General features: G+C 36.6%; 1 protein-coding gene across 1 annotated transcript in view; it reads left to right on the forward strand.

The window, feature by feature from the left end:
- PLAA (phospholipase A2 activating protein) overlaps window positions 1–22,425 on the forward strand; it is a 44,947-nt gene extending 22,522 nt beyond the window's left edge. The window contains exons 5-14 of the mRNA XM_032300016.1: window positions 118–285; window positions 869–1,004; window positions 3,849–4,018; window positions 6,811–6,968; window positions 7,651–7,870; window positions 10,003–10,071; window positions 13,218–13,286; window positions 17,167–17,268; window positions 18,947–19,111; window positions 21,690–22,425. Coding sequence (XP_032155907.1) covers window positions 118–285; window positions 869–1,004; window positions 3,849–4,018; window positions 6,811–6,968; window positions 7,651–7,870; window positions 10,003–10,071; window positions 13,218–13,286; window positions 17,167–17,268; window positions 18,947–19,111; window positions 21,690–22,255 — 1,823 coding nt within the window. The 3' untranslated portion in view covers window positions 22,256–22,425. The remainder of the gene's footprint in view (window positions 1–117; window positions 286–868; window positions 1,005–3,848; window positions 4,019–6,810; window positions 6,969–7,650; window positions 7,871–10,002; window positions 10,072–13,217; window positions 13,287–17,166; window positions 17,269–18,946; window positions 19,112–21,689) is intronic.
- The last annotated feature ends 745 nt before the right edge of the window (window positions 22,426–23,170 follow it).

A 23,170-nucleotide genomic window follows, 5' to 3' on the forward strand; every position in this document is an offset into this window, starting at 1 on the left:
AACTTGAAAATTAATTTTTGCTACTCTCCGATATGGATTGTAATGTTAGCAAAATATATGGAGCCATCAACCAGATTATCTATTTTAATGATTTGCATTATTGTTTTTTTAACGTAGGACACGAAGACTGTGTAAGAGGTTTGGCAATTTTGAGTGAAACAGAATTTCTTTCCTGTGCAAATGATGCTAGTGTTAGAAGGTGGCAAATCACTGGCGAGTGTCTTGAAGTATATTATGGACATACAAATTATATTTATAGTATATCTGTTTTTCCAAATTGTAGAGGTAAGATTATTTTATGCTATGTATTTAATGTTTTATATTGAGCATTATTCCATCCCACTTGTGAGATAGAGGGAGGAGGGCTGATTACTTAAATCAATTTACTGTCTGTGGCTTGAGTAATTTAATAAATTTATTTTGTAAGTATCTTTCTCCTGTTTACAAAGGAGAACACTGTATGGCCATCTTTTTATTTTATTTTATTTTTTTATGGAGATGGGTTTCACCATCTTGGCCAGGTTGGTCTTGAACCCCTGACCTCGTGATCCACCTGCCTTGGCCTCCCAAAGTGCTGGGATTATGGGTGTGAGCCACTGTGCCTGGCCTGTATGGCCATCTTTGTATTAATTCAGATTAGATTGTTGTGTTGTAAAAAGTTCTTGAGTATCTGAAGAAAGACTTTGTAAGATGTGACATGAATAAAAAGTGATTTTCAAGTTGTATATGTTGTGACAAACATGAAATTTAAAACTAATTTTAAAACACTTTGGGTTTTAAAAAGTCAGTTTATCTAGAAAGATGGTATGTATAAATATACTTAATTTTATGTAATCAAACTAATACTTCCTGTATTCATTAATTTTAGATTTTGTGACAACAGCAGAGGACAGATCTCTGAGAATCTGGAAACATGGGGAATGTGCTCAAACTATCCGACTTCCAGCTCAGTCTATATGGTGCTGCTGTGTGCTCGACAATGGTGACATTGTGGTTGGTGCGAGGTATTTATATTCTAGTCAGTCATTAAATGTTAGGGGTCTTTTTAGTCAGTCATTAAATGTTAGGTGTCTAGGCCTTCAGTAGGCACTAGAGTGTACAGAGATAAGCCATAAGGAATTTCAGGTGACTTGGGGAGACTATATGGACACTTCAAATACTAAACAAAACAGTGGTAGATATTACAGCTTTCACACTAAGTGATGCATGTTATACCGGTATTGCACTGCAACTTGTGCAGTCAAGGTAGTGACTACAAAAGAAGTTAGAGAAGGTAGAGATTGGTGTGGGAAAACTTTCTGTAGAAGAAGAAATTCAAATTGGATTTTGAAAGATTATAAGTAAGAAAACATACGTGAATTTTTGTCAAAGCTAACAGTGTAAGTTTCCTTCCTGAGAATGAATGCAGCGTGCATAGAAGTGAAGGAAAATGTCATCCTAATGCTGGGATGACAGCTACAGTGGTGGGCCTGGCGCAGTGGTTCACGCCTGTAATCCCAGCACTTAGGAAGGCTGAGGTGGGTGGATCACCAGAGGTCAGGAGTTCACTACCAGCCTGGCTAACATGGTGAAACCCCGTTTCTACTAAAAAAAAAAACAAAAAAAACCCACTAAAATTAGCTGGGCGTGATGGCATGTGCCTGTAATACCAGCTATGAAGAGGCTGAGGCAGGAGAGTCACTTAATCCCTGGAGGTGGAGGTTGCAGTGAGCCAAGATTACGTCACTGTACTCCAGTCTGGTGATGGAGAGAGACTCCGTCTTAAAGAAAAAAAAAATAGGTAGAATGGTAGTGGATAATAGGTACAATGGGGCTTAACTCTGGAGAATCTTTAGTGCTTTCATGCCTGGCATTTTTTAGATTCAGTGCTTAGGGTTAGAGCGTTGTGGTTTTTGAGCAGGAAATAGAATTAAAGCAGAACTGATGAATTATTAAATATGTAGATTGGATTTAACTGCTGGTGACAATGGACAGGAAAATAAATTAGAAAGCAAGTACAGTAGGAGTGTGAAGTTATAAGACATTGGCCCCACAGTGCTAATGGGTAGGAGATAAATAAATGAGATAATCCGGAAGGAAAACAATCAGAAAAAGGATGAAAGAAAAGAATAAAGCGTCAAACTGTTGGTGATTGGAAGTCCCCATTAATAAAAATGGAGAAGTGGGAGAATTGCTTAGGTGGAGAAGGTGATGATTGTGGCTTTAGACTTCCTGAGGTCTACAGTGGTGGTGAGCCACACTCATGCTAGTGGATCATGGTCATTTAAACTGGAGCCTAGTATAAGAACTGAGGCTGAGAAAAAGATGTCGCAAAACTTCCAAAGGCAAACCACAGAACACCATTCTCTGAGGGAAGAAATACAGGGGGGGAACAGAAGACTAAGACTAAGAACTGAGTTTTACGATATACCATCAGTAGACAAAAAGAAGCTAGTAGATTAAACAGAACAAAGGAATTCAAATGTTGAAATTTTAGGGAGACAGAAAAAGAGATTTTGGAGGGAGATTGTCATCAGTATCAAAAGTATTTGAGGAGTCAAGGAATGGAAAGTTTGAAAAGCATTTGGATTTGGTTTGATAGATGTTATTAATTACTCTTTTGGCCTCAATCACATTTGGAATAGAATATCATAGAAAAAAGGCAAGTTAGAGGAGATGGATGAAGGATCATAGATTACTCTATAATGCTACTCTAGCATTGAAAGCAATAAGGACAGGTGCTGTGACTCACACTTATAATCCCAGCACTTTGTAAGGTCCAGGTGGGAGGATCACTTGAGCTCAGGAGCTCGAGACTAACCTGGGTGAGCTAGCGAACCGCTGTCTCTACAAAAAAAAAAAAATTATTTAATTAGCTGGGCATAGTGGTGCACATCTGTAGTCCCAGCTGCTCAGGAGGCCGAGGTGGTCCTCGAGGATTGATTGGACGCAGGAATTTGAGGTTGCAGTAAGCTGTGGTTGCCGTCCCTGCACTCCAGCCTAGGTGACAGAATGGGACCCTGTCTCAAAAAAAAAAAAAAAGGAAGAAGAAAAAGAAGGTGACAGGTATAAGGGATAGAGGGTCTAATAAAGTAGGTGTTTTATTTTTTGGCTGGGGCGGGGCTTGATTTGTAGGGTTAGTTTTTTGCTCCCCACCCCCCAGCGTATTTGAAGTTGAAGAAAAACTAATAAAGTGGTATAGATGTTTTGGATGATTAAGTTAGAAACAGGTTTCCTGTAGAATGGGCCAGGATTAATACAGTTGGAAGTGTCTAGTTTGTCTCTCCTGTCTCAGAAAATACAGATGGAAGTGTCTAATTTGTTTCTCCTGTCACAGAAAATACAGTTGAAAGTGTCTAATTTGTTTCTCCTAATCTAAGCATTTAGAATTAATAAATCATGGATATGAAGTAATTTTTCTGAGAAAAGAGGTTAAGGGCTGCCATCAAATCCAAACATGAGGCCATTTTTTTTTTCCTTGACTGAAGTTACATTGCTAGTTACTGGTACAGTAAAGGAAGACCACATTTTTCTACTGAACACCTGCTATTCTTAAGCCTTATATTGGGTATTTGAGTCCTTTATAAACTAAACCAGTTCAGTACCCTTCTCTATATGGTAATAACTATAAAATACTGACTTTAAATATATATTTCTCTGTTCTTTGTCAATAACTTCTCTGTTAAATAGTTGGCGTAATAGAGAGTAGTATGTGCTAAAGTCAGCACAGTGCTGTAATCAGCAATTAATACATGCTAATATTTCGCATACTCATTGATAGAGATTATTTTAACTGTGGATCATTCACATGTGATAATGTTAATGTATTATGGCAATGACTTTTAAAATCAGGTTGTTTTTCCTTACAGTGATGGCATTATTAGAGTGTTTACAGAATCAGAAGATCGAACAGCAAGTGCTGAAGAAATCAAGGCTTTTGAAAAAGAGCTCTCTCAGGCAACCATTGATTCTAAAACTGGTGATTTAGGGGACATCAATGCTGAGCAGCTTCCTGGGAGGGAACATCTTAATGAACCTGGTAAGTATTTTATTGTACCTAATAGAAAAAATTCTACCATATTTGCCTTTTGGAATAATGAAAAGAAGATAAATGTTTTGCTCTTGTTTTAGTGTTACTCTTACTGCTTGATACTGATTTTTGAGAATTTTTACTATTATACATAATCACTATGAGAAACCATATTCTTGCCTCTGTCTCACAGTAGACTTTGAATTAAGCTTCTGATAAACAGGAATTAAAAAATAAATCTACCAGCACTTAGATCATTTACAGTAGGCACTCAGAAGGCACTCATTTAATGCTTTTTGGTTGACTGGATTCCTGGAGCGGGGTTGTGCAAACTGAATGTTAAAATGAGTTTAAATACAAAATTAGCCAGGTGTGATGGCATGCACCTGTAGTCCCAGCTATTTAGGAGACTGAGGTGGGAAGATGGTTTGAGCCCAGGTTCGAGCCCAGAATGTGGAGGCTGCAGTGAGCTGAGACCACACCGTTGCACTCCAGCCTGGGTTACAGAGTATGACTCTGTCTCAAACAAACAAAAGAAAAAAAGAGTTTAAATCAGGCATTATCTGTGTAATGAATTGGGAATGATTTGAGTTTGAAATCAGAGGACAGTAGTCATCTCAAATGAAATCTTGTGTTGGATATATCCCTTGACTGCAGTATTATACCAGTGCTTCTCAAAGCTTGATTCATGGACCTCTGGGGATTCTGAGATCCTATCAGCATGTCCATGAGGTCAAAACTAATTTTTATAATACTAGATATTTGACTTTTTTACATTGTGTTAACGTTTGCACATTGTGCTAACATTTACACTTATGGTACAAAAACATTGGTGGGTAAGACCACTGGTTCCTTCGTATGTAAATCAAGGCAGGGGCACTAAACCATTCTGGTAAGTTACTGTGTTCTTCACTTGCATGCAGTTGTAGTTTTTTTGAAAAAACCATTTACCATTAAACATGTCCTTGATGAGGCATTAATATTAAGAATTATCAATTTTATTACAATTTGACACATCTTTTTAAATATTCTGGGTGAGAAAACAGAAAATAGACATAAAGTAAATCAAAATACTGTGGTGTCTTGAAGAAAAGCATGTTTACAGTCTTTTGAGTTACAGCCTAAACTACCAGTTTTTTCAGGGAGTGCTATTTTTTGAAAATGAACAAATTGAGTATGTTCCTTTAAGGAAAATAACAGATAATATATGTTGCCAAAATAAAATTCAAGCTTTTGAGTGAAAATTGAAATTTAGGAAAAAGTATCTCCACCAGGATCTTAGTAGCTTCCCAGTTGTATTGATACCAGTGGTAATATTAACAAATGCATTTTTAAATATTCAATAATAAAATGTATAAATAAGCAGAAGATCTGCTTAAGTCATTAAACCATTATTTTCCATATGACCAGTATCTGATACCAACTCAGACATGGGTAAGAAATCCGTTCAAAGTGTAAGATAGATCAGTAGTAGATTTTAGTATAATAGGGCATGAGAAATTCATTAATGTGGTTTCAGATTGTATACTATATAACCTTTAAAAAAACTAGTATTTCTGGCCTATCCATATTTTCTGAAAAGACTTGTCTTCTCTTTTCAACTGCCTACATGTGTTAGACTGGATATTCTTTATGTAGTCAACCAAAATAACAAATTGTGACAGATTAAGATGGGGTAAGTAGGGAGATTAAAGTATGATGGACTAGGCCAGAACTGGCATATATCACACCCATCCAGATTACACTGACCATTACTCAGTAATGTGACATCATGCAACTGCCTGATGCAAGGGGGCTAGATAATATAGTCTCTGGCTAGACAACTACAGCTGTATCCAATAGAAGAAGAGCATGATTCGTTGAAGGACGGATAGCTGCTTTCGCCACGAAAGGCCTTGTTGAAAACGTGACATTTGTGTAAAGTCCTTAAAGAGGCAGAGGAGCAAATACTGCCAATATCTGTGTGAAGAGTATCATAGACAGGATAAAAAGTCAGTGCAAAGGCTCTGTGGCTGAAGTTGGGAGATGAGGGGACAGTAGAAAGTAAGATGAAGGGAATAGTAGAAAGTAAGATCATATAGGATAGTGGGGGCAATTTATATGTGGTCTTGTACACTTCTTGAGGGTTTAGGCTTTTACCAAGTGAGATGAGAAGCATCGATGGGCTTCAAGCAGAAAAGTGTCAGTACCTACTTAAACCTTTGAAAAAATCTGAGGTTGCTGGGTGGAATATACACTGTCGGGGGCCAAGAGCACAGGTAAGAGGCCATTGAATCAATCCAATTGAGAAATGATGGTGGCTTGGACCAAGGGATGATGATGGAGATGTTAAGAAGACATAGTTTTCTAGATACATTTAAAAGAATGAGCTGATAGAAGTAGCTGTAGGGGGTGCCGAGAAGTAGGTGAAGGTGCTGTGGGGTTAAGAGAAAGAGGTATCAGACTTTTCTATTTTTTGGCTTGAGCCACTGGATTAATGTAGAGCCATTTACCAAAATGAAATGTGTTAGGAGGATATATTCACTAATATTGTTTTATTTTTGATGGGCCAGTTCTTTCCTAGTAGAGTCATGTTTTGTCAACCTTCCCTTGATTAATAATATTTCATTTTAACTGTCACTTTCTTTTGGCCACTTTCTAGTAAAATTACATTTTTAAATCTTTTATTTAGTACAATTTTCTTTTAAAACAAAATCCATATTCTCTTATGTGTAAATTTTAATGTTAAGAAATTTCTATCTAAATGTTTTTCAATTTTACACTGCCATTCTACCTTTGATTCTTAAAATTTTTATTTTAAGGTACTAGAGAAGGACAGACTCGTCTAATCAGAGATGGGGAGAAAGTCGAAGCCTATCAGTGGAGTGTTAGTGAAGGGAGGTGGATAAAAATTGGTGATGTTGTTGGCTCATCTGGTGCTAATCAGCAAACATCTGGAAAAGTTTTATATGAAGGGAAAGTATGTCGACTTCTTTCTAATTACCATTATCTTAAATGATTAGGCAAATGAAAGGTTTGCTTTGCCCCATAGTGATAAAATTTCTTTGTTTTGACATTTAAAAATACATTACATTTTTCCCTGTCATGAAATAGGTATTTTAGAAGTCTCTTCCCATGTAGAGAGAGCTGCATTTGATGGACAAATTAGCAAGTGTCTGTCGCTTAGTAGTTCCTTTAAAAAGCTGTTCCCAGCCATTTTGGATTGGGAGCTTCTGTGCCACCTTTCATCTAATGCCTTATGCCTGGCTATATTTATTTTGACAAGACATGAGGGACCCTGCAGGGCAGTGCTTAAAATGCCAGCATGTTTTGGTGAGTAGGGCACAGTAACAGCTGATAATTTTGGCCTTGATATCAACCAGTTGGAAACCCTCCTTTGGTCCTAGAATTAATATGTAGTTGTAATCCATCCTTCATCCTCACCCCCATCCCCTAATGAAATACCAATTTTGCATCACATGCATATGGGGGCGATTAATCTTTATCTGCCAAAAAGGAAGATTTTACCACTGCACTTTAGAGAAAGTTTAAGTACTCTAATTTTGTTAAAATAAAGAACACATCTGTGTTGTATATGTCATTAATATATATGAACAGATAAATTAATAAACATGTATCTCCTTTTTATATTCCTACTTTAGGAATTTGATTATGTTTTCTCAATTGATGTTAATGAAGGTGGACCATCATATAAATTGCCATATAATACTAGTGATGATCCCTGGTTAACTGCCTACAACTTCTTACAGAAGAATGATTTGAATCCCATGTTTCTGGATCAAGTGGCTAAATTTATTATTGATAACACAAAAGGTCAAATGTTGGGACCTGGGAATCCCAACTTTTCAGATCCATTTACGGGTAAGTTAGTGTTTATATTAAGTCTTATGTAGTTCCATCCATGTTGATTTATTTTTTTGATGTTTTCAAACACTTGTGATTAGCTTTTTCAGTAAAGACAAACATTACAGCAGGGTTTTACTTCATATTCATATGTTTAAGCCTCAAATTATGTCGTAAATCTGTATTTTACAGAAATAATCATAAATCGTCTTTCAGAAATACAATCATACTATAATATAAACTAAATAATGAAATGTCACTTATTTGAAACAAAAATAAACTTCTAAGTTCTTTTATATAGTGTTTCTTTTAAAAATATATATTTTGGCAAAATTTAGTAAATAATTCTTTTTTCAGATAAGGCTACATTGGTTAGTTGTGCCTCAGATCTAAGAGTGAACCCTGTGGGTAGTTTTAGTTTATATGTGGTGTGTATTCTACACATTCATTTTAAGTTAGTTGTTTGTAACATTGTATGCAATATCTCAGATGTTATAAATGCAGTTAGGTGCTCATACCAGTCTGTAAGTTATAATCCTGGTGGTACTAGTCCAAATTCTGGCTCCTAGGAAGTGGATTCTTATCCTAGTAACATTAACTTGAGTTCTGGAGACTGGTATGTGGTATAGGAGGAAGAAAATGCCTCCTCTAACTAATAGTTTTATATAGGCACTTTACCATTAATGTTTCCTCTCGTCATTTCTCATGCACGTTTTTCATGTGCTAGTGATCTTCCTTGTTTTACAAGAACCTCATATATATTCCTGTCTCAAATCCTTATGTAGATCCACCTTTTCTTCCCTGACAGGCACTCCACATTCCCAAATTATCTCCTCTCCTTCTACTTCAGAATTTCATTGTTCATTCATATAATAAAGTTAATGTTACCTGCATGTTGATTTAAATAGAAGTATCAAAGTAACTCACTATTGACTTAAAGATGATCTAATCCTCCAAATACTTGCACTTGAAAAAAGAAAAAAAGAAGTGCTTAGTATCTGGAGATTTTTGTTGTTGAAATTTCCGACTACCGTTCAAAAGAGTGAACACATATTGTTGTACTGTGTATGTTATTTTGGGTGTGGGATACAGGAAAGGAATTAAACTAGCTGACTTTGTCTGGAAACCTCAGAACTACTTGGCTTGTTTTGCCCTTCCGAGACTCTTACTTTTATCTATCTGTCTGTCTGTCTATCTTTTTGAGATGGAGTCTCGCTCTGTCACCCAGGCTGGAGTGCAGTGGAGCTATCTTGGCTCACTGCAGCCTCTACCTCCCAGGTTAAAGCAATTCTCTGCCTCAGCCTCCTAAGTAGCTGGGATTACAGGTGCCTGCTACCACACCAGCTAATTTTTTTTGTATTTTTAGTAGAGACAGAGTTTCACCATCTTGGCTAGGCTGGTCTTGAACTCCTGACCTCGTGATCCACCTGCCTCAGCCCCCCAAAGTTCTGGGATTACAGGTGTGAGCCATTGTGCCTGGCCCCAAGGCTCTATAAGCATCTTAGAAATTTTTTTGTGTGTGTGGACAACCTGATTATTTCCCTAGAGGTAGTAACAAAACATAAGCACATATACCAGACATTCGTAAATGTATAAATGGAAATCTTTTTCCTTTGTAGTTTCCATCCCCTTTCTAATTCTCTTCTCCAGTAGGTTGTAAGGTTCAGTGAATATAAGCAATTTTGTTCCCTGCTAGATCCCCAGTACTGAGTCCATTGTTTGACACATGAATTAATGAACCTAGAGTTCTAAAAGATTAACATTTAGTGCCTGTGGTTTTGATAGCAACAAGAACTGCAGGAATTCTAGTGAATTCGTATAGGAACAGGGACAGGAATTGATTGTATGTATATATATTTAGGGCAGATATGACCTGCAATTCTCTTTTGATATTTGAATTCAGTTTTAATATTTAAGTGCTGGGTCTAAGATACAATAAAGCATTAAAGTTAAGAAAACAAAACTTGGAAAATCATTAAAATTTCAGTTTTTTCCCAGCTATAATAAGACTTCTAACTGTAGTTTCTGATATTTCTGTCATGTGAAAGTTTTGCTCTTCTGTTTTTCTCCAGATGTAGGTTCTTCTAATATAAGCATTGTGCTGTTTGTAAAAATCAGAACTTTGCTTTTTCTTCGTTTTGCCTTGACAGGTGGTGGTCGTTATGTACCGGGCTCCTCAGGATCTTCTAATACACTACCCACAACAGATCCTTTTACAGGTGAGATGCAGTTTTGAGTCATATGTCTTTCTTCACTAAATGTGTAGCATCTTACATTATGTGGCTTTACATCTTGGAGATGTCATCCAGTAACTGATAATTACCTTATCTGTATTTCCAATTTTGATGGATCTCCTTTTCTTTAACTTCTGATTTTTGCTTTTTCCTGGAGTAGTTATGTAGATTTCCTCATGGCTTTTAAATAGCATATTATTAGAGTTCATTGTTTTTTCCAGGGGTCTTTCCCACCAGGAGAGCAGAGTAGTTAAGAACATAGGTTTTAGAGTCAAACAAACCTTGTTTCGAAATTGGGCTCTACCACTTACTTGCTATGAGAAGTTAGCAAGTTACCTAACCTATCTGAGCCTATTTTTTTTATCTGTGAAATTAGATAATAGGGGAACCCACCAACCAAGACACAGCTGAGTGCTATCACACTGGTGAGATGGTACCAATCACGAGCAGAGAAGGAGCCATGTGAGTCCCTGATACTGGATGGAGCAGTGCAATCAAGAAACCCAGGCATATTTTGATATAACATGGAAGGAGACATTCCACCCAGCTACACAGGAATAGTCTTCCTAATCTAAGTTATTAATGTCCTTCTTGAAGCCCTTGAAGTGTTGGTGTGTCTCCTCAAAATGAATTTATTTACCAAGGTATGGATGCCTCAGCATCAACACTACTGGAAAAAGTTGCCAGAATTGGACTTTAAGGCAGTTGAAGAAGTCTCTATGTTCTGAATGGCTTTGATATCTTGTATGATGCTGTTGCTGGATCTTCAGACAGAGTTCCTCGACAATATACTCAGTTTGGGAAGAGATTCATAGCCTTTAGGTATCTATTGGCCTTGCAGATTAGTACTGTGAGCTATAAAAATATAACCTACAATGAGCCATTGATTGGACAAATACCCAAGGTTAGGTCGGTGTCATGAAGTTGTGGATTGCTGTCAGTGAGCTTCCTTTTTCCTGTGAATGTATTGGTGGCCCAGATGCAAATGGTTATACCATGTGCATTGATAACCAGTAAATGAAAAGAATTAGCCATCACGCCAAATGCTGTGATGGTCCAGTGGCTGTTAAGGAAGTCTTTGATAACATACTGTGATGTCAAATGGTAGTAAGCATCTGAAGAGTAGATAAAGATGGCTTTCTCTTTATCAGCAGTTCTGAAACAGTGATGCCCTAAAACTTACACCAAGCGAGAATCCAGATTACTTTGGCGGCTTTTTTTTGGAACAGAAAAAACATACCAAGCTTCAAGTAATAACAGCAAAATCAAGAAGTCTCCTGGGGCCATCATAACCACAGCATATCTCACTGTTCCATAATGTCAGTAACTCAGAAGATGCAATGATTATGCAGATATGCAAGATAGTATGCACAGTGTCCAAGAGAATTAGGGTATCATTAGGATAATTGAATAAACTTTTATATAAATAGATAACAGCATCTACCATATCGAGGTATGAAAATAAAATAGCATCATATGTGTAAGTGTTAAGCGAAATGCCTGGAGTATATTTAAGCCATTGGTATATGTTAGTTATTGTTGAGGATGATGATGTTTTCCTAACTTTGTCAACAGCACTGGGGCCAAAAGACTTCCCTATTCGGCTACAACTTAAGGTCAATCTTAATTCATTTTTCTGTTCTTATTAATTTATGCAGTCCTTAAACTGCTAATGTTTATTAGAATGATCTGGGAATCTTGTTTAAATTACTTATCCCAGGGTTCTACTGCCAAGAGATTGTGATTCACTAGATTAGTGAGGAGGTTAAAACTATTCATGCTCTGATCTCCCACCCAAGGATTCTAATTAAATAAATGATCTTGGGTGTAGTTTGATCTTAGATTTTTTTTTCCTTTTTTGTTTTACTTTTTTGAGACAGAGTTTTGCTCTTGTTGCCCAGGCTGGAGTGAAATGGTGCGATCTCAGCTCACCACAACCTCCGCCTCCAGAGTTCAAGCCGTTCTCCTGCCTCAGCCTCCCAAGTAGCTGGGATTACAGGCATGCACCATCACACCCAGCTAATTTTGTATTTTTAGTAGAGAAGGGGTTTCACCATGTTGATCCGGCTGGTCTCAAACTCCTGAGCTCAGGTGATCCGCCTGCCTCGGCCTCCAAAAGTGCTGGGATTAAAGGTGTGAGCCACCATGCCTGGTAATCTTAAAGTTCCTTAAGTGTTTCTAAAGTGGAGCCAGTTTGGAGTACCCCTGGGTTATGGGTGAACTCTGAGAATCTGTGTATTGAATCTGATTTCATTCAGTTGGACAGAGAACCATATTTAGAAAAGTGTGAGACTGTATTTTACCCATTAACAGCTTAATGTCTTGGGCAAGTTATTCAACCTTCTGCTTCTAAAATATTGTGAATTATAATGGTATCTACATAATACTTTAATAAAGCTGATTAGCTGGCATATGGTTAAAATTCAGCAAATCCATTTATTCTGTGTTCCTCATTTTAATTAATCTTACTTTTTTTTTGGTTTGTTTTGCTTTTTTAATTTTGTTTGGCTTTTCTGTATGTGTTGTACTGGTTATAACAACTCCTAGAGTATAAACTCAGAGAGGCTAGAAGAGTAGCTCAGTTTTCTTCTTCCCATAAAGGCTGATCCAGTTTTCTGAACATCTCCAAATCCTGCTGATTCTCTCTCTACACTTTTTATGTTTCCTTCTTTCTATTTTCAGTAAGACAGCCACAAGTATTATCTGTAATAAAATGTTTCTGGGCTGTTGTCATAGTATCTCTCTTACCTCAGTCTTTTCCAATTGTGTTATGTGTTAGTTAGTCCCACTCCTTTACTTTAACAGAATAGCATTCATATTTTGTTCTGCAAACTTTTATTTCTCTCCAATCCACTTGTATTTTTGTAATTTACTAAACTTCCATCATTATAATATATAAGGCATGTAATGTTTACTTTGTAGCCAACATTTACTGGGCACTTACAACATGCCGAGGCACCGTTCTAAGCATTTTTCTGTATTCAATTTATGACATATTTATTATGTATATAATGATGCCATTGTGAAGTGTGCTTAACAATGGGAATAATTGAGTCTATTTAAAGAAGGAGCAGTTTGAACTTGATAATTTGCAGTCACCTTTGCTTACTAGAAGTATTACTGTATTGTAGGTGCTGGTCGTTACATACCAGGTTCTGCAGGTATGGGAACTACCATGGCTGGAGTTGATCCATTTACAGGTACATACTTTTTATTTATTTTTCTTTTTAGATTTTAAAAATTCATTGGAACTTATAATTAATAAAAAAAGTAAGAAATTTTTTTTTAATTTTTGCTTGAGAACCTATTATATAGTAAATCAAGATCAGACTTGTCTGGCGTTTTTAGTTTTCTCCGAATTGTCTCATTACTACTATTAGAATCATCTGGGGAACTTTACAAACATACTTCAGCCTTATCCCCAGAAGTGCTTACTTGGTCTAATTCTGCTCTGAGTTAGGTGCTTGACAAACGGTAGCTTTATAATCTTCCAGTGTGATTCTAATATGTATCCAGAATTCGAAACTACTGTTTTACTATAGTAAGTCTGCTTTCCTCACTACTCTTACAAAGTCTGTGTTTATTCTAATCTCTTCATTCTAACTTAATGTGTTGAGAATGTTATTCACTGGATAATACATTGTTCTCTTTAAGTAAAGACCCAGGAAAGTATTTGTTTCTGTGATTTAGGCCTGGAATAGCTACTGTTCTTCTGAGCAACTGATTTTTTTTTAATCCTTAGTTATCTGGTCTACAGTCTGACATACCTCACTTGTTCATTGAATATATGCTGGCATGTTTTCCTCTGTATTAGTTGCCAGAAAAACACAGAACTAAATTTGTGGTTCATCTCTTTTAAGTTTGACATATTTCTTGGCACATATTTTTTCTACATAAGTTTTATGTTCTATATAATTTATATAAGAGAAATTTAGTAACATATATGTTATTCAGCATCAAAATAAACACCCATAAACCCACCACTTAATAACTTAGCATATTTTTTATTAATTTTGAGATGGGATCTTATTTTGTTACCTAGGCTGAGCTCAAACTCCTGGGCTCATATGATCCTCCCACCTCTGCCTCCTGAGTAGTTGGGTTTACATGCGCATGCTACCATGTTCAGCACTTGGCATGTGATTTTGTAAGCTATTTTTTAATTGAAAAAGTAACATTGGTTAGCAATACTGAAGTATAACATAGTACTTGTAATTAAGATTATGGACTCTGGAGTAAGAATCTAGATTCAAATCTCAGTTCCACTACTTTTTATCTATTTGACCTTGAACAGGTTATTTGATGTGTCTGTGCTTTTGTTATTCTCATTTGCAAAGTTGAGAATATCTACCTTTTAGAATTAAGAGCTTAAAATTATAAAATTTATGTAAATAACTTTTTACCAAATTAATCCTTAGTAATTGCTAGCTGTACTTGTTAATAAAAGTTAACAGTGCTCCCTCTCATTTTCCAGAAGTTAGTTTTTTTTTTTTTTTGAGATGGAGTTTCACTCACGTTACCCAGGCTGGAGTGCAATGGCGCGATCTCGGCTCACCGCAACCTCCGCCTCCTGGGTTCAGGCAATTCTCCTGCCTCAGCCTCCTGAGTAGCTGGGATTACAGGCACGCACCACCATGCCCAGCTAATTTTTTGTATTTTTAGTAGAGACGGGGTTTCACCATGTTGACCAGGATGGTCTCGATCTCTTGACCTCATGATCCACCCGCCTTGGCCTCCCAAAGTGCTGGGATTACAGGCTTGAGCCACCACGCCCGGCCTCAGAAGTTAGTTTTTAACAGTGTAGAGTACATATTGGAGCTTTATATAAGTTAGTACAAGCTAATGTCACCTCTCACCTAGACTAATGAAATAACTTCCAAATTAGTCTCTCCATGATCCATATTGTAGCCAGTAATCTTTTAATTGCTTACTCTGTTTATGCACCTTCCTTGATTAAAAAACTCTTCAGTGGGCCGGGCGTGGTGGCTCATGCCTATAATCCCAGCACTTTGGGAGGTCACAGGGTCAGGAGGTTGAGACCATCCTGGCCAACATGGTGAAACTCCATCTCTATTAAAAAATACAAAAGTTAGCTGGGCGTTGTGACATGCGCCTATGGTCCCAGCGACTCAGGAAGCTGAGGCAGGAGAATTGCTTGAACCCGTGAGGTGGAGGTTGCATTGAGCCAAGATCGTGCCACTGCACTCCAGCCTGGCGCCTGGCGACAGAGGGAGACTGTTTCACAAAAAAAAAAAAAAAACTCTTCGGTAGCTTCCTAGTGAGTATTTTTCTCTTGCCTTGCCTCACATTCCTCACTGCCTTCTGTCCAGCCATACTGGCATGCATCAGTTTCTTGAGCATGTAATGCTAACTACCTCCAGAGCTTTGAACTCACTGTGCTCTTTTGGCATACTTACGCATTGCCCTTTGCCTTGTCATTTAGACCACAAATTATTGGTTGTTTTTCTCCCTTTTCTTTTTTATTTAATTTTGTAATACAATATTAATTATATAAGCTCAATGAAACTTTTCTGAACACCTGAATATATCCTTTGCTAGATCACCTACTCTTTCTTTCGTTGTATCCTGTACTTTTCCATCAGGGAACTTTTCATTGTACTTATTTGGATAATATTTTATTACTATTTGCATTCTTAACTACTAGACTCTAATGACCATGAATGCAGGCAATGTGTATATAGCTCATTTTTATGTCAAGAAAAATTTATTTGTTACAAACAATTAATTTTATACACCATGCTCATTACTTGTTTCATCTTTGCCTTCATCCTTTTCTATTCCTAATATTCTCAGAATTATTAACATAAATATTTTATTTATATTTTTGCACAACACCTTAACTGTACATTAGAACAAAATGGGGTTTAAAATGATTAAGATGTGAAATGTGAGATGTAAATTAAATTTAAGTTATACTTTAATTGAAGGTCACTGCCAGGCGCGGTGGCTCATGCCTGTAATCCCAGCACTTTGGGAGGCTGAGGCAGGGGGATCACAAGGTCAGGAGATTGAGACCATCCCAGTCAACATGGTGAAACCCTGTCTCTACTAAAAATACAAAAATCAGCTGGGCGTGGTGGTGCATGCCTGTAGTTCCAGCTATTCAGGAGGCTGAGGCAGGAGAATTGCTTGAACCCAGGAGGCGGAGGTTACACCATTGCACTCCAGCCTGGGCAACAGAGCAAGACTGTGTCTCAAAAAAAAAAAAAAAAAAAAAAAGTCACTTTATTCATTGAATATTTTCATCTTGTGCCAGTTTGTTCATCATTGGATACTCAGTTTCTGTTAATATAATAGAGACTTAAGATGTTTAAAAAAAAAAAAGTGTGAAAGACTAGGACACCTCAGCAAACAACCATGGCACACATTTACCTATGTATGTAACAAACTTGTACATCCTGCACATGTACCCTGGAATTTAAAAAATAAAATAAAACAATTAAAAAAAAAAAAGACTAGGACTTCTGTCCTTCAGGTATTTACAACTTGGGAATTTATAGATACAGAAAAAGATGAGAGAAAATGATAATGCCTACTACTCATTTTGAATAAAAGACATAAGAAAGGAGAGATCAGTATGCCTTAGAGAAGATGAGAATGGTAAGTTTCATACAATTATATAGTATTTTTTGACGATTTTTAAAATTTATAATTTAGATTGAATCTTAGGCCAGGCTTGGTGACTCATGCCTGTAATCCCAGCACTTTGGCAGGCCGAGGTGGGAGGATCGCTTGAGCCCCGGAGATTGAGGCTGCAGTGAGCTGTGATTGCCCCACTGCACCTTGTCTCAGAAACAAAAAAGAAGTAGAAAGTATTAGATGGAGAGTTCTTGTTCTACATTTAAGTTTCCATTCCCAAAACCATATTATATCAATAAATATAAATTATACAAAATCTTGTAGATTTCTTTGTATTTCCCCTTGAGGTTCCTTGTTTGTTTACTGCATGCACTGAATAGTTACATATCTCAGTAATTGTGAAAACTAAGTTATGTAGTTAGAAAAATCTTATTTTTGATCACTCCTTATGATTGTCATCATCTTCTATTCTTTAAAAAGGGAATAGTGCCTACCGATCAGCTGCATCTAAAACAATGAATATTTATTTCCCTAAAAAAGAGGCTGTCACTTTTGACCAAGCAAACCCTACACAAATATTAGGTAAGTCTCTTGATAATTAATCTTTTCACATATTCACAGACTGTTTGAGCTGTTATCAAGGTTGTTTCTCTTCCCGACATGTGTCAGGAATTGGGCATTTAATACGAACAGAGATTTCTATTGTAGTATTAAACAACTACATCCACCACAAATAGGTAATCTGGTAATGGATCTATAATACTTTGTAAGAAGCCTTATACAAACATAAAGTAAATAATTTATGATGACTTTAATCAGTAAAAAATTAAAGGTGGAAAATGTCTACACACCCAAGCTCTTAATGTTTTCAGGAAAAAAAGTTAATGAAAATGAATGAGTAAAGCATTTGAAAAATAAAGATCTCATCTTTAAAAAATTAGTGGCCCTCAGAAATCATAAAAGTTCATTTTAAATCACCCATTAGAAGTGAAGCTACTTTAGTGACTTAGATTTCTTTTTCTGTTTATTTGTGTTCCTCAAAACACAGTGTTTTGTTGTTGTGTTGGACCAAGAGTATTGTTAGCTTTGTTTGCCACAAAGATTATGATGAAAATTAATTGGGATAACATAACATACTTACCAGAGTATAAGGCAGGGTCAGTATTATGAACATTTATAAAAGTCACTCATGAATATTTTCTTAATCGCTTTATTTTGAATAATGTAGAATATGCACACTTTTAGACTTTTAAATCTTGTGAAAATCTAACAGGTATCTTGATTTTTGCATTCCTTAATAAACTTCATCTTTATTTATTAGTGTTAAAATTGTTAATACCTGAGATTAGTGAAACATGTCTAAGTTTCCATTTATAATTGATTTCAAAGTTGTAAATTTGGATAATTTACCTTTATTATCAGAATTTGGGCTTTTTTTTTATTTTTGAGATAAAGATTTTTGAAGAAACAACTCAAAGTAGTATTCATGATAAAAAAGGATACTGATAGGAAAGATACATGTGAAGGATTTGAAGGAAATTGTTTCATGAAATGTGAACAGGAGAAAAAAGGGCAGTATGTCCATTAAATAAATTTGTAAAATAATGTAATGTCAAATATGCATATGGAGCTAAGTCATAAATTAAATGTTATCAGTAGGCATTTAACTCTATTTTATTGGCAACTATAGAAGTTGACATAAATTGGCTAAAAAGTTGTTACAAATTTTCTCATTGAGAAACCAGGTGATTGACTGATAGTTGAGTATATATGACACATGATATTGCTTTTAAAGTCATTCAAAATGGAGGCTGGGCACGGTGGCTCATGCCTGTAATTCTAGCACTTTGGGAGTTTGAGGCAGGCTGGTCACTTGAGGTCAGAACAGCCTGCCTAACATGGTAAAACCCCATCTCTACTACAGATACAAAAATTAGCCGGTATAGTGGCAGCTGCCTGTAGTCTCAGCTACTTGGGAGTCTGAGGCAGGAGAATCACTTGAACCCTGATAGTGGAGGTTGCAGTAAGGCAAGATCGCATCCTTGCACTCCAGTGTGGGCAACAGGGTGAGATTCCATCTCAAAAAAAAAAAGAGATACTCACAAGCCTTATCCTTATTTAATGTTTCTTGATAATTGGTGAGAAAAGTCTTAACTCTCCATGGTGTACACTAGAGTACTTTTATTGAAAGTCTTGGCATTTATATATTATCTGGCCAGTTACAGTTAGGGAATTTTTAAAGTTTGGTTTTGGGTTCTAGGTAAACTGAAGGAACTTAATGGAACTGCACCTGAAGAGAAGAAGTTAACTGAGGATGACTTGGTACTTCTTGAGAAGATACTGTCTCTAATATGTAATAGTTCTTCAGAAAAACTCACGGTCCAGCAACTTCAGATTTTGTGGAAAGCTATTAACTGGCCTGAAGGTAAATAAACACTCTTCAAAAATGTAACTAGAAAGTAAGAAGTGTTATCCACATTTCTGTCAATATTACCAGTGTTTCTAGATTAAATAAAAGTTAACTTGGGTGGTTCTAATTCACTTTGGAAATCTTCATGAAGAGGGTTCACTACACTACTAGAATTGATAATCTTATTTTGTTTACATGCCTTATGAGAATCTGAAAGTAATATAATGATCCCCATACATGCACCAGTTTTATACTGTTTCAAAGCATTTGTGGATTCCCTGACAGGCATTCAAGATACTGTTAGTGACCTGTTCATCCTAGGCTACAAACATTTGCTATAAGTATACTTTTTTCCAATTATGTCAGTTAAGTCTTTTTTAATTCCCAAAAAGTCCTTGCCCCGTTATTTTTTTTCTTGCTGTTGATTTACTGGAGAAAAAAGCCTTTTTTCTTTTCGACAAAATATCCCCATATTATGGGTTTTACTGATATCTTCCTCCATCTCTGTATTTACTGCTAGTGGCAAAATTAGATTCTGGTTCAGTAGGTTTTTTTTTTTTAGGTGAAATCCTTTATAAATGATGATGCATACTACTTTTATATTATGGCACACATAAAGTTGGATTCCTCACCTTTAGTGATGCTAAGATTGATTATTCATTCAGATAGCATCTAACCAGGGCCATGATTATTATAAAGCTCACACCAACCTATAAAGCATCCTATCACTTGTTAACTGAAATTCTTCTCTTAAGTACTTTCCCTGTTACCCCATCAAAAAGTGGGCAAAGGATATGAACAGGCACTTTGCAAAAGAAGACATTTATGCAGCCAACAAACATATTTTAAAAAGCTCATCATCACTGGTCATTAGAGTAATGCAAATCAAAACTACATTGCGATACCATGTCACACCAGTTAGAATGGTGATCATTAAAAAGTCAGGAGACAACAGATGCTGGAGAGGATGTAGAGAAATAGGAATGCTTTTACACTGTTGATGGGAGTGTAAATGCCATCATTATTGAAGATAGTGTGGCAATTCCTCAAGGATCTAGAACTAGAAATACCATTTGACCCAGCAATCCCATTACTGGGTCTATACCCAAAGGATTACAAATAATTCTGTTACAAAGGCACAAGCACACATATGTTGATTGTGGCACTATTCACAACAGCAAAGACTTGGAACCAACCCAAATGCCCATCAGTGGATAAAGACTGGATAAAGAAATGTGGCACATATACACCATGGAATACTATGCAGCCATAAAAAGGATGAGTTTATGTCCTTTGCAGGGACATGGATAAAGCTGGAAACCATCATTCTCTGCAAACTGACACAAGAACAGAAAACCAAACACAGCATGTTCTCACTCATAAGTGGGCACTGAACAATGAGAACATATGGATACAGGGAGGGGAACATCACACACCAAGGCCTGTCAGAGGGTGGGGGTTAGGGTGCTAAGGGAGGAAGAGCAGGGGGTAGGAGAATAGGGGAGGGATAACATTAGGAGAAATATCTAATGTATATGATGGGGTGATGGATGCAGCAAACCACCATGGCATGTGTATATCTATGTAACAATCCTGCATGTTCTGCACATGTACCCCAGAACTTAAAAGTATAATTAGAAAAAAAAAACAACAACTCTCTGTTTAACCGCTTAGTCTTAAGAATTTTTAAGGCCGGGCGCGGTGGCTCAAGCCTGTAATCCCAGCACTTTGGGAGGCCGAGGCAGGTGAATCACGAGGTCAAGAGATCGAGACCATCCTGGTCAACATGGTGAAACCCCGTCTCTACTAAAACTACAAAAAATTAGCTGGGCATGGTGGCACGTGCCTGTAATCCCAGCGACTCAGGAGGCTGGGGCAGGAGAATTGTCTGAACCCGGGAGGCGGAGGTTGCGGTGAGCCGAGATCGTGCCATTGCACTCCAGCCTGGGTAACAAGAGCGAAACTCCGTCTCAAAAAAAAAAAAAAAAAAGAATTTTTAAAAGCAAGGTCTGCACTCCATTCTTTCCATTCATTTTTGAATACTCAGTGTGTCAGGCTATTTGATAACCCGAGAGAGTTACCTCATTTTTAAAGCGAATATGATCTTACAGTAATAAATCTAGTTTATATAAATCTGAGAAGTTGGCCAGGCGCAGTGGCTCACACCTGTAATCCCAGCACTTTGGGAGGCCAAGGCAAGTGGATCACTTTAGGTCAGGAGTTCAAGACCAGTCTGGCTAACATAGTGAAACTCTGTCTCTAGTAAATATACAAAAAATTATCCATGAGTGGTGGTGTGTGTCTGCAATCTCAGCTACTCAGGAGGCTGAGGCAGGAGAATCGTGTGAATCCAGGAGGCAGAGGTTGCAGTGAGCTGAGATCGCGTGATTGCACTCCAGCCTGGGCAACAGTGTGAGACTCTTGTCTCAAAAAATATATATATATATCTGTATTTTTTAAAGCAGACACATAATTTTTCACATTTTCGAAAATGGTTAATTTTGTAGTAGGGAAAAAAAATCCTTAAAAGTTGATAGTCAAAAGAAATGGTCTTTATTTCCATAAACATGAATGACATTTTTTTTTTTAATAGATATTGTCTTTCCTGCACTTGACATTCTTCGGTTGTCAATTAAACACCCCAGTGTGAATGAGAACTTCTGCAATGAAAAGGAAGGGGCTCATTTCAGCAGTCATCTCATCAATCTTCTGAACCCTAAAGGAAAGCCAGCAAACCAGCTGCTTGCTCTCAGGACTTTTTGCAATTGTTTTGTTGGCCAGGCAGGACAAAAACTCATGATGTCCCAGAGGGAATCACTGATGTCCCATGCAATAGAACTGAAATCAGGGAGCAATAAGAACATTCACATTGCTCTGGCTACATTGACCCTGAACTATTCTGTTTGTTTTCATAAAGACCATAACATTGAAGGGAAAGCTCAATGTTTGTCACTAATTAGCACAATTTTGGAAGTAGTACAAGACCTAGAAGCCACTTTTAGACTTCTTGTGGCTCTTGGAACACTTATCAGTGATGATTCAAATGCTGTACAATTAGCCAAGTCTTTAGGTGTTGATTCTCAAATAAAAAAATATTCCTCAGTATCAGAACCAGCAAAAGTAAGTGAATGCTGTAGATTTATCCTAAATTTGCTGTAGCAATGGGGAAGGGGGACTGAGATTTGTAATTGATTAGTGTTTTTATTTCCTCACATTTGACATGACTGATATCAGATGATTAAGAAAAGAGAATACTGTGGATTAAGTAAAATTTTAGATGTTGTAAAATGGTGGGGAGGGGAAACAAATAAAATTTTTGCACTGCTGAACTGTGAGATTTTCCTGTGTAATTTGGGTAAGTTTTCAAGAGTATGAAAACAAATTTAAATGGAGCTATAATCAGCAGTAACACAATGACAATGACATTCTTTCCTCGCCTTAGCCACTAAGGAGGAGACAAGGGCTTTTATTCATATGACTTGTTTTTATTACTTATGTACACCAAACTGTTGTTGTCAATTATCTTTTATTTAACTTCTCTACCTATTTTCATTGCTGGATTCTTCGAACAGCACTGATATATTTCAAGGTCTTGTTTTAGGTTAACTAAATTTTTTAAAATTATATTAAATTTATAAAATAATATATAAATTATTCATATATTAAAACAATATAAGATAAATTCTTGATTTGTCATTTATAAATCCTAAAGTATATTTGTTTGATGGCTTATTTTTAGATGAAGAAAAAGCCAGTTGGTAAGCTCTGTTAGGCATGTATCAGTTCAGACAGACAAGGTCTCAATTTAACTCCAGGCTTGGGTCTGGTTTATTTTGCCCTTCATTATTTGAGGTAACTTCATTTTTCTTTCTAGTTTTGATATGTGACTGTTTATTTTTGTCATTTTCCATTATTTCAAAGGGAATTTGGAACATGTTGAATTTCATCGGGTGATGACATAAGCAAGAGTACATCAAACTGTATTCTTTGAAAGTCTAAAACCTGTCATGTGAGCCCTCTATGTGGTCCAGGCAGTATAGCAGACACTCTGATATTTAATCCTTAAAACTCCTT

The sequence above is a fragment of the Sapajus apella genome, unplaced genomic scaffold (assembly GCF_009761245.1).
Source record: "Sapajus apella isolate SASKATOON/1434 unplaced genomic scaffold, GSC_monkey_1.0 scaffold42, whole genome shotgun sequence".
Taxonomy (NCBI): domain Eukaryota; kingdom Metazoa; phylum Chordata; class Mammalia; order Primates; family Cebidae; genus Sapajus; species Sapajus apella.